This window comes from Podarcis filfolensis (genome assembly GCF_964270895.1).
Source record: "Podarcis filfolensis genome assembly, chromosome: 3".
NCBI classification, from domain to species: Eukaryota; Metazoa; Chordata; class Lepidosauria; order Squamata; family Lacertidae; genus Podarcis; species Podarcis filfolensis.
Genome location: NC_139606.1, coordinates 75488020 through 75500023, shown reverse-complemented (window position 1 = coordinate 75500023; position 12004 = coordinate 75488020). Strand labels below are relative to the sequence as shown.

The window sequence follows — 12004 nt, the reverse complement described above, 5'->3', positions numbered from 1 at the left end:
TTGTCCGTTGGTCTGCGGGTGTCGTGCCGACGCTAAGTTGATCTTGACGTTCAGGATGCCCAGCAGCTTCTGCCAGAAGTTCGAGATGAATTGGCGGCCCCGGTCGGACAGGATGGACCGCGGCAGGCCGTGAGCTTTGAACACGTGGTCTATGAACAACTTGGCGGTCTGTTCCGCTGTGGCCACCTTCGCGCACGGAATGAAATGCGCCATCTTGGTGAAGAGGTCTACGACCACGAGTACCGCTGTTTTGCCGCGCGAACTGGGCAGATCTGTAACAAAGTCCAGGGCCACTTTCTCCCATGGTTCGAGCGGCGTCTGCAGCGGTTCCAGCAGACCTGCCGGCTTCCTGTGTACTGGCTTGGCCCTTTGGCAGGTGTCACACCTGGAAACGTAATCCGCAACTTCTCCCCGCACCTTGGGCCACCAAAAGTCCCTGGTTACTAATTCCGCCGTCTTGTCCTTGCCGAAGTGCCCAGCGCTGGGCGCGTCGTGCAGCTGCTGCAAAACTCTCGCGCGAAGGTCGTCTCCCGGTACGTAGAGAGCCCCTTTGTGGAGGAGTAGTCCGTCGCGTATCTGGAACTCGTCGTCCCTCGCTGTGCCGTTTCGCACCTCCTCCATCTTGGATTGCGCAAACGAATCCGCCTGTAGCGCGCGACGGACTGCGTCCAGGTCCACTGCGGCTGAAGCGCACGCCCACACCTCTGGTGCGAAAATGTGTTTGGCCGCTGCCGGTGCCGCTTCCTCGAGATACTGCGGCTTCCTGGATAGCGCATCCGCCATGACGTTGTTGTCTCCCGGGATGTATTCTATCCGGAAATCGAAATCTGCAAAGAACTCCGCCCAGCGGATGTGTCTCTGGTTCAGGAACTTCGCCGTGCGCCAGTACTCCAGGTTCTTGTGGTCCGTGCGGACCTGCACTGTGTGTCTGGCTCCGACGAGGAAGTACCGCCACGCCTTGAAGGCTGCATGAATGGCCAGCAACTCCCTGTCCCAGATGGTGTAGTTCTGCTCCGACGTGCTGAGCTTCCTGGAGTAGAATGCGCACGGTCTCCAGTCCCCTTGCGGATCTTGCTGCAACAGGACCGCCCCCACCGCTCTGTCCGAGGCGTCCGTTTCAACCCTCATCGGTTTGCTGGGGTTTACGTGTAGCAGCTGTTCTTCGGACGCGAAGAGACGCTTGAGCCTCCGAAAGGACTGCTCCGCCTGGTCCGTCCAGGTGAACTTCTTCTTCTTGGAGCTGAGGGTGTCCGTGATGGCCGCCGTCTCTTTCGCGAACCCCTTGATGAACTTGCGATAAAAGTTGGCGAAACCGACGAACTTCTGGACCTCCTTCCGGTTGCGCGGGCTCTTCCAGTCCAACACTGAGCGGACCTTGGCGCTGTCCATGGCAAGTCCCTTGTCGGACAGCTTGTAGCCCAGGAAATCCACCTCTGTCGTGTCGAACTGGCACTTCTCCAGTTTGGCATAAAGTCTGTGCTCCCGTAGTCTCTGCAGGACCTCCTTGACGTCCTCCTCGTGCGCCTCCTGCGAGTCCGAAAAGATCAGGATATCATCTAAAAAGCAGACGCACTTCTTGTAGAGGAGTCCCGCTAGCACGTGGTGCATGAAAGCTTGGAAACAATGGGAGCCATTCTGGAGACCAAACGGCATGACTCTGTATTCATAGCTTCCTAAAGGCGTAAACATGGCTGTCTTCCACTCGTCGCCCTCCCGCATGCGTATAAGGTTGTAGGCCCCTCGTAGATCCAACTTGGTGAAGATCCGTCCCTTCCTCACCGTCGCGAGCAGGTCGTCGATCTTGGGCATGGGGAATGCTGCGGGCTTTGTTTTGGAATTTATGAGCCTATAATCAACTATAAGCCGGCGTTCGGGCGTGTCTCTCTTCTTCACGAAAAACACGGGACTGCCCCCCACTGCTTTGGATTCCCGGATGAATCCCCGCTTCAAATTGCGATCTATGAACTCCCTGAGTTCTTGCATTTCGTCTTCAGACATGGAGTACAGTCTCCCAGTCGGCAGCGTCGCCCCTGGCAGGAGGTCAATCTTGCAGTCGTAGGGTCTGTGGGGAGGCAGCTTGTCTGCTTCCTTCTCGCAGAAGACTTCCAAAAAGGCCTTGTACTTGTTGGGCACCGCTTGCACCATGCCTAGGTGTAGCTGCGGTGCATCCTCTTGCCCCTCTTCTTCCTGGCAGGTCTGGATGCAGTGCGCTGCGCAGTAGGAAGAGCAGAAGGTCAATTGCCGCTGGTACCACGCTAGTGCTGGGCTGTGCCTATCCAGCCAACTCATGCCCAACACTATGGGCGTGTCCGACAGGTGGGTGACGTTGAAACTGATGACTTCGCGGTGGTTCCCAATTTGCATCACCAGAGGCGGTGTCTGCTGTACCACCTCTCCTCCCAGTATCTTCCTGCCATCTACCGTGACAACATTTAGGGGCGTCGTGGCTGGCAGGAGTGCTATGCGATGCTGCTTGACGAAGTCCAACCCTACAAAGTCTGCGTTGCTACCAGAGTCAATGGTAATAGGGACCTCCAGGGTGAGCCCATCGGGCAGCTGGAGCGATGCAGTGAGTTGCACCACTGGTTTGGGTGGGAGGGGGTCTGTGGGCTGCAATATCTCTGGGGACTGCTTCACTGACTCGCCTGGTTGAGCCCCAGAGCCTCCATCTCCAACCAGGCGTCGCCTTTTCCCTGCTGCTCTACTCCCTGCTGAATTCCTCCTTTAACAGTTGCTGAGGCTGCAGTGTGCTTCTGGAGCCTCTGGGGACACTCTTTCGCCATGTGCTGTGCACTGTCGCAGATGTAACACTTCCTGCTCCCTCTAGGAGCCTTCGCCTTGACTGCTCCTGGTGTTTGGGCTCTGCTTGCTGTCTGAGCCCTTGCACCTCCGATTTCCATTGGCTCCTCTCCACTCCTCAGAGGAGGCGTGGACTGAGCGCGCTCTGTCTCTCTGGGTAGGAAGGGAGTCGTTCTAGCTGACGTGTTTGCTCTTCGCCCCTCCTCCCTGCTCCACGGGCGTTCTTCCAGGCGCACCCCAATTGCGAGCGCCCTTTGGACTACTTCTGCTGTATTTTGGGGTCTCTCTCCCCTGGCCAGCTCATCTTTCACGGCTCCATTCAGCCCCTCCCAGAACAGATCCCTGACGGCAGCTGAGTCCTTCTGCCAGCCCAGCACATTTACTAACCCAAAAAAGCGGGAATGATACTGGCGCACCGTCGCTCTTCCTTGTCGCAATCCATGCATTTCCCTTCTAGCGACATCCACATCCACCGTTGATTTAAAGCAAGCATCCATGGCTCCAATAAAAGCGCTTGAATCTTTGAGGGCGGGGTCATTTTCGCGTAGCAAGGTTCGCAGCCACGACTTAGCTTCCCCATGCAGATGAGTGATTATGAAACCCACTTTCTCCTCCTCATCTCTAAAATCTTTCCGAAGCAAATTGAGCGCGAAGACTACTTCTGCTCTGAAGTTAGGGTACTGCTGCAGGTTCCCGTCAAAATGGGTCACAAGGCTCGCCCCCCTTTTCCCGAGGCTAACTCCCTCCGGCTTGGCTCCCAGCTGCCCCTCCTTTCCCCATTTGTCCCACCTGGCTTGCAGATCCTGGCAGAGCGCAGCTGTGTCTTCTTCTTTTTTCTTAGACGCAGCCAATTCTGCGTAGAGCGTTGACACCGCTTCCTGCAATTGCTTGACTTTTTCCTCAGTCGTCATCTTTGCCTATCTCCGTGAGCTTGCAGAGTTTAGTCAGATGGGAGTTACTGTCAGCGCTGCCCAAGGTCCCAGCTCACACAAGACCAACGCTGCTCCTTGCCCAAGTTTAAAAGTCTTTATTGAAGTTCAGTCTCATTTCTAGACGCGCAGCGTGCAACGCTACATCTGTCCGTCAGACCGTAGAACTCCCATCTGAATCTCCTCCCCCCTGACACCAGCTTACGATTCTAGCCTTACTCCACCTTTTCCTCTGTTCCTTCTTTCTCTGGGTCCTTCTGCTAGTCGGAGTCTCAGCCCTCCGAGATTCTTCTGACGCTGATTCTCCCGACTCCTCCCCCCCCCCTCTTTCGGGCTTTAGGACCTGGCTCCCAATCCGGGTTTTCTGCTGTCCCGCGCTCCTCCACATTTGAACTTGGCGCGCGCGCGCAGCCTCCCACTTTCCTTCTTACCGTTACACTTGTGTCACTGCTCCCCCTTTCGGGGAGGCTAGCTGGACCTGGCCTTCCCTCCGTCTCCCCACTCCCCGATGGAGGAGAAGCTGGTCCTGACTCACGTGACTCTTCCCCCCCACTGTGCTCTGGTGGGGGAACTGGCCCTACAGCTCCGCTACTCCCTTGGGACTCCCCTCTGGTTCCTTGTTTATGGATCGTCCCCTCTGGGATTCGCCTCGCCCTTACCATAGGCGCCCCCTCCTGGGAATCTTCAGATTCGCTGGAGAAGCTCATGGAATCTCTCGGTCCACTGTCATATTCCCCTACGCTCCCCTCTGATTCCTCTCCTCCGCTCTCTATTTGCTCTCTCCCCTGCTCTTCTGCTCCTGAGCCTCTGACAATTGTTTTGCTCATGAATAATATTCACATGCACTCTGAAGACAAACAGCTCTTCCACTGCCAGCATTAGCTGCTTATCGATCTGAATAAGAAGCTGCCAATTCCTGTATTCCATTGTGGAACATCATTTAAATCAGATGCATCTTAATTCTCAAACCTCTTTGTGTTCATGTGTTTATGAAACAAAACTACTGTTACCTAGAAGAACTCTCTCCTGCTTTCTTTACACATGCAGGTCATGATGAAGAATTCACCATTAGAGACTAGGAAGATTCAATAACCTTTCATCAAAAATTACCTGGAATGCTGGGAAAGCTAAATCAGACAAATAAGGACTTACCTGCTAGAGGGGATGCAATATAAAGTGGCATTTTTAACTGCATGTGGTAGGACTGCCCAGTGGCTAATACATCCTGGAAAATTCAAGGAAATTCCAAGAGATCCCATTCAAAGTCCAACAATTAATCTTGATGAATCTGGGTATTGGTTTATTGCCAATTAACCCTGAGGCTATAGGCAGTTATGCATAAGGATTTAACAGCCTTGCTGCTGGTTGCAAAGGTATCCAAATACTGGTGGTACAAAACTTCATTTTTGCTGCAAGGATGGTGGACAAAGGTCTAAAATAGTGGCTCCAAATTAACTAAGTACTGCAGACCCCCCATATGTGAATGGTGCCACAGACCACCAAATAAGAACCACTGGTCTAGAACATAACACTGGCTGGAAAACTTATGAAGCCAAACTGAGTACATAGGGAAACCAAACATAAAGATTCATTTGGTATGATTAATTTCTGAAATATTTATGGTCATAACCTTATTTCAAATAAACACTGGACAATGCCATAACACCTAGTGCACACCCTTTTCCTGAGTAAGTTTGAGCTTCCTATGGATAGTTGATGGTGTTTTGTTGTTGTTGTTTTGGTCTTATTATAGTGATTCTTTACAATGCCTTGCAACTCTGTCTGCATCTATGCAAGCTGTATGAATACTTCTTCAAAACTTAAAAAAAAAAGTTAATGGTTAAAAAAAATCACCTGAAACAGCAAGCATTTTGGCTTCAAGAAGAGTGGGTAGTTGAGTCTCAATATCATTCACTTTCCTCCTTAAAGTGCTGCACAGCTTCTGACTGGTACACACCTAGATTGAGGCAGACAGCCATGATATATAATTCATTCATGTAAAAATATAAGGGAATAAAAAAGGCATTTCAAATTGTCTTGGTTTACAGACATGACATATCATTACACAGCATGACAACAAAGGTTAATAAAAAATGATGTGTGATATTGCTGCAAGACATTCATCCTGCCATTCAAGGGCTTTGCCACAGAATCCCCAGAAATAGTAACTCTCTTAACAGTTGCCCAAATAGGGAAAAATGATGATCACAAACAAAGCAGACAAGCAGATACTGCAAGACTATATTTCAGGCAAGAAGCCAAAGCTGGAAAATTATTGCAGATGTTTGATCTTTCTGTAAATATCTTGCTGACAGTCATAATGGCTGAAGATCAAAGTAAACAAATACTTGGTTCAGATTAACAATCCGGCCCTACTCTCTACTCTTGCTGTCCTTATGGAACAGCTAAAACAGCATTCTACCACAAGACATACAGGGCAGAGTCACGCAGGCTGGACCAATGTTCCTAGAAACTGAGCCCAATTCTCTTGCTGGAGTGAACAGCTAGCACAAATATCTGTTGGGAAGAGGAATGCAGTATAAGGTGCTAGCAGAGCGCCAAATAACTATTCAAAGAATCAAAGCAGAAATAATACATTACAAGTCACCTCCCTGGTGAATGTCAGACGTTTGACAAAGACCTTTCCATTTCAGCAGACAAGAAGGAAGTTTTATGCTTTTATGATTAAGTTTTAATTGATTTTATTCACTCTTGAGTTTTTTTGTAATTTTACATACACTACTTATAAACTTCAGAGATTAAGCAGTATATAAACAGGTGAAATAGATAAATTAAATTTGCAAAAGAGACTGTCTTCAATCCCTTCCCATCTAAAAACAAGCATCATTTCCTCCAATGCCAAACACAGGTGGCTCAGTGCCTATCAGAGAAATACAACCGCCCAAAAATAAATATTATTTGTTCTTACTTGGGACTAACTAAGTATGTATATTGGTTTATACATGAAAAGAAAGAAACCTTGAAAGCAACAACAAGAATAAAATGGCCAAAGATTTAAGCTCAGTTAGCATCAGCTAGCTCTGTACTGATTCCACCGACTGTCTCAGTACTGCTGTTGTGGCTCTGCCTTGCCAACTGCCCTCCTTCAGTGAACTGCCACCATTTTGGCATTTAAATAAGCCACTCCGAGTAGCACTATAGTGTTCTAAGCCCAGAGAGCCAGGCTCCGTACAATACCTCACTCCTATATGAAGCTAATCAATAGTGGCAGGAATGGAGGATGCAGCAGTGTGTGTTAGAATACTAAAATTAACTCACTCTTTCAAAATGTCATGCTATCTTCAGTATTTGCTGTAACAATCACTTAGAAAAATCAAAGAGATGGAAGCAGTGCTGAGTTATTGATGCCAAAGGCAGCACCTCTGTCAGAGTTTCATATCCAAGTGAGGCATCGCCACTTTGCATCAAACCAGGCCTGGCTTTATTCTGAAGGGGACAAAGTGACTAAGGCTAACTGCTCAGTTCAGTATCACAAAGTCTTGCTCAATAGTCACTTGAAATGCTACGTATCTTCATAAATAGCACATATTTCCTATGACCATGCAGTAGGGGGAGGGAACAATCAGTTACTTATTATTGTGGGAAGAGTGAGAGACACTACATGCTATTTAATTCTGGGCTTTCAAGATTTTTAGGTAAGCCTGCAATTTTAAGTACCCGTAGAAATTAGTGAACCCACTGTGTTTATATTACTTTTCCAAGATGAAACTGCATAATCTATGAGGCAGTTGCACAGTTCTAATTCAGCAATGTTGATTTCAGAATATTCTGTGGACAGTTTTCACACCAAATAACTTTTCAATGGCCTCCGCTGAATCCAAAATGGATACCGAAACATTTATAAACAATTCTACCATCATAATCCTCCCTGCTATTGTGAAGAGGTTGCTTAGCACAGAATTGGGCCGAGACTCTCAAGACTAATAGAAGAGCATGTTGTGCTTCAGACAGTACAAGAAAGCCTGCCTACTCCATGAACTGAGGTAGGAGCAAATATTGGAACTCCTGCTCCAACATTCTGAGAAAGCCCTAACATGAAAAAGTAATGCATTTTCTGTGGAAGATGGTGGACCACTTCCTTTCCTCTTGCAATCTGTCATAAAGACTGCAGCAGCAGTTCGGTTCCTAATATCAAAGCACTTTTGTACCTCTTAGAATCGTAGGAATGAGCCTTCTTGTTAAATTTATTAGCATGATTTGGCTTAGCATGTTGTCCAAACCCTGGCTTGTGGTTTAGTTCTCCATGAACTGTAAATCACAGGACAAATCTTGGTTAGCCTGAAGAAAGTTAAATCACAAGCCCGGTTTCAAACAACACACTAAGATTATCCATGCCTTAGCTCAGCACTGTAGTTGAACGACTGAGGAGTGAAGCATCTTACCAGACGTCCCAGTTTCCCGGGGACAGTCCCCGGATTTGCGAATCTTTCCCCGGACAAATTCCATCCCTGGAATGTCCCCGGATTTCATCTAATGTCCCCGGGAAATGTGGCAGCGGCAGCCTCACCAGCCCGGAGCCAGCCCGGCAGCGCAGATGGCTCTGGCTGGCTTCAAGAGCTGCTCGCTGCTGTGGCGCCCACCATTTTGTCTCGCCGGAAGTCCCCATATGATGGCGGTGCAGGGGCTCTAAGATGCATCGTCCGGGCTGCCTCCACCTTCCCTGACCCCAGCAACTAAGCTGTGAAGGGAGGCTTCATGCTGCCGATTGGAGCAGCCCTGATCCCAACTCCTACTTGCATACTCTCGGCCCTCCTTCTCCGCCTTCAATGCCTGACCTAATGTGCACCGCTTCCCCACCACTGCCAAAGAACCAACAACTCAGGGGCTGGCCAGACTCATGGAGAAAGGAGATAGAAGCCCTGGAGGAAGGGGAAATGTGGTGGTTGAGGTAAAGACGGTGGCTGCCCCTCTGCCACCGCCATCACTGCAGCATCAACGTCCCGAATGTGTAGTATGTATACATGAATGTGTGTATCTAAAGTGTCCCCGGATTCATTGAAAAAAATCTGGTAACGTTAATTTGCAATCTCCTCTCCATGTGCCTGCATGTTTGGCTTTGTGTGACATGTAAACCAGGCCATTAACTACTGCAATGATGGCTAAAAACAGGGATATGAGCAATCAGAGGGAGAGAAGGGAATGTAGCACTCACTCTTATCAACTCTACTGAAAGAGCAGCATCATTCAACTCTGTATCACTGAACTGTTTCTGTTCAGGTCTGTCATTACAAGCACCATTAAGAAATTATGCCTGAGCCTGCTTGTTTTCCTCCTGTCTCTGAATCCCCACTTTCTTTTGTGTTGTGTCCTTTAGATTGCAAGCTGATGGGTAAAGACTGTCTTGTTTGTTATTGTTCTTATTAATCCTATTCTAAGCCACTCCAACAGTCTTTGCAAATGGAGATTGGTGGGGGGATGTTTTAAATAATATTCAAAACCCTCATAAACCTGTTATTTTTTTCCAATTGGCGGCTCACTGATTATCTCTCCTTTGCATGAGCTAAGAAATAAAATATTTAATGCACCATTCCACCCACTATCCAGCTGTCACATTTTCACTTTTTATACACTGACCAAATTAGCATAATGTCAGCATTCCAATAATCACTTAATATTACATTAAAAACAAGATCTTTAGAAAGCTGTTCACAGACTGCTTCCTTACACTTATGTAATTAATTGCCTCATTAATGCCTTACATTTACAGAAACAAATATAGCAGTTAAAGTGCACTTACTCTGGCAGCTGTATGTTTAATGGACATATTGAGCGATTGCTCTTTTTCTTGAAGCCTAGAAAAATTAAATGAATATTAAAAGATTCCCATTATTGGATAATCAACATCTCAGAAACAAAAACAAATATTCCAGTTTGTTTATCCCATAACAACTCTCTCAGATAGTTGAAACTATTGTCTGTTACACCAAAACACCCATTCGTTTCTTTACAGCCCAACTCATCCAAAGCTAAGCACTTTTAAATGTATGTATTTATTTCTAAAAGTATTTGTATGTTACTTTTTGGCTCTAAAGAAGAGGTCACACAAAATCACATTAATTTATGAAGAACATATGTTTAATCCCTACCCCACCCTGGGCTGGACATAAAAAGTACTTAAGATTCACTTGACCATGCCCACTAAATTTTATATTTTAAGGCCTGTTTCTAGCATGAGGCCATCAGAAACTGTAGCATCCCATTACCAAATAAAGCTGGCGGGGGGTAGGAAAAGAAAGCTAACTCACTGTGGGATAACACCAATAATCCACACTCACATCTGAAAAGACAACTAGAAGATGTTGGTGAGCAGGTGTGGGTGCCTAAGGAGGCGATCATATTTTATTTGCTGAAGAGACTCCAAAACAGCAGTACACACTGGTTCTACCACAGACTTTTGAAATTTTTCCACAAATGGCATTTTGAAAGCCACGACCTTCAAAATAGATCTAATCCAAGTCCTTTGAAAGAAGGCAAACACTGTACTCCAGGGGCTTCTATCTGCTGAAGCTTGCCTCAGTGGAAGATATATAGCAAAATTCTATTAAAAGTTTGAAATGGAATGATTTCTTTGCCCTTCAGCAAAGTCTGCACAATATGAATCAATCAAGGAATCAATAACTCCTTGGCATGATTACAGCTCTTATCTGTGAACCTCTCCATGTGCAATTTTGCACATCTTTTATCAAGCAACTGCTCATTACAATTAAAGTTGTTTTTTAAAAAAAATTATTTACCATTGGATAAACTTGTTTTAATATCATGAATTATACCAAAAAAAGAATGCTTCTTGGACCAATTGTGCATTGTGAAAACAATAAAAACGAAGTAGACTCATACTGGATTCTCTGCAGGCGCTTTCACTTTACCCTACCAATCGTTACATCTTTTGAAAAGTTACTGCTTAATCCAAATAGCATAACGTGATTGTTAACCCATAAAGTGAGACTATCAATATTTCAAGTGAAGAAGAAGAAGAAGAGGAGGAGGAGTTTGGATTTGATGTCCCGTTTTATCATTACCCGAAGGAGTCTCAAAGTGGCTTACAATCTCCTTTCCCCTCCTCCCCCAGAACAAACGCTCTGTGAGGTGAGTGGGGCTGAGAGACTTTAAAGAAGTGTGACTAACCCAAGGTCACCCAGCAGCTGCATGTGGAGGAGCAGGAAAGTGAACCCAGTTCACCAGATTACAAGTCTACTGTTCTTAGCCACTACACCATGCTGGCTAAACAGCTTTTGGGCTCTGATACTTTAACAAGACACAGTTAGGCAATTAACAAAAAGTTCTAAGGTTAAGGACTACTTGCAATATCAAAAAGGGAAATAGGTGCTAGTGCGATGGTTCTTAGAATTTCAGAGATGAACAGAATTCTCATAAAAGTGAAAGGAAGTGTAAGAATGGTGTAATAATGCTTATTTTATTTATTTTTATCCATTTTTTTTATATACGACCCTTCAGATCTCAGGGCAGTTCACATGATAAAAATACAAGATAAAAGCACAAATAAATAGTTTAAACGAAAACAACAAAACAATAAAGCCCCCTCCCACAAACACATTTAAAAGGCTATAGAATATTAATCAGCCAAAGACCTGGTTGAAGAGGAACATTTTTGCCTAGTGCCTAAAGATATATAATGAATGCATCAGGCGAACCTCCTTGGGGAGAGCATTCCACATCTGCCACAAATAATGCAGAAAAATACATAAACTAATGTAAGGTTGAAAGGTTTGGTCTGTATATCCAGTGGTTTATTTGCTTACATGCAGAATTCATAAATGCAGACCTTTTCAGACCGCAGCATACAAATTTATCATCTTCCATGAGTAGGATAAATCACACGTGCAAGTCATGCATCAAAATAGCCATAGATGCATTTAAAAAGGTAATCAAAAGCTGAACAACTGAAACTGGGGAAGAGATGTGGCTCACCAAGGAGCCATTTGGCTCTGAATGAAGAGTAAAAGTAAGCTAAAATGAGGTAGAATACTCAACTTTACTGTGCTTCACCAGCAGCTAGGGAAGACAGCAGCAAACCCTAAAGGCAGGTTAGGAGGGGAGGTTGCAGCAGAAGCCCTACAAAGTCAAGTACAGAAGTGAAGGCAAGCCATTGGGGGAAACGACTGTCAGTAAGGAATTCCAGACAGGGAAGACCACACTGGCACTCCATATAGCTCAGTGGTAGAGCAACTGCTTGGCATCTAGGAGGTCTCAGGTTGAATCCCCAGCATCTCCAGGAAGGGCTGGGAAATAGTCTT

At 46.3% G+C, this 12004-nt stretch overlaps 1 protein-coding gene across 1 annotated transcript in view; it reads right to left on the bottom strand.

The window, feature by feature from the left end:
• The window catches only part of DISC1 (DISC1 scaffold protein), a 170526-nt gene that overhangs the window by 113660 nt on the left and 44862 nt on the right, over positions 1-12004 (bottom strand). Inside the window, 2 exon segments of the mRNA XM_083606010.1 lie at positions 5583-5685; positions 9487-9541. Coding sequence (XP_083462136.1) covers positions 5583-5685; positions 9487-9541 — 158 coding nt within the window.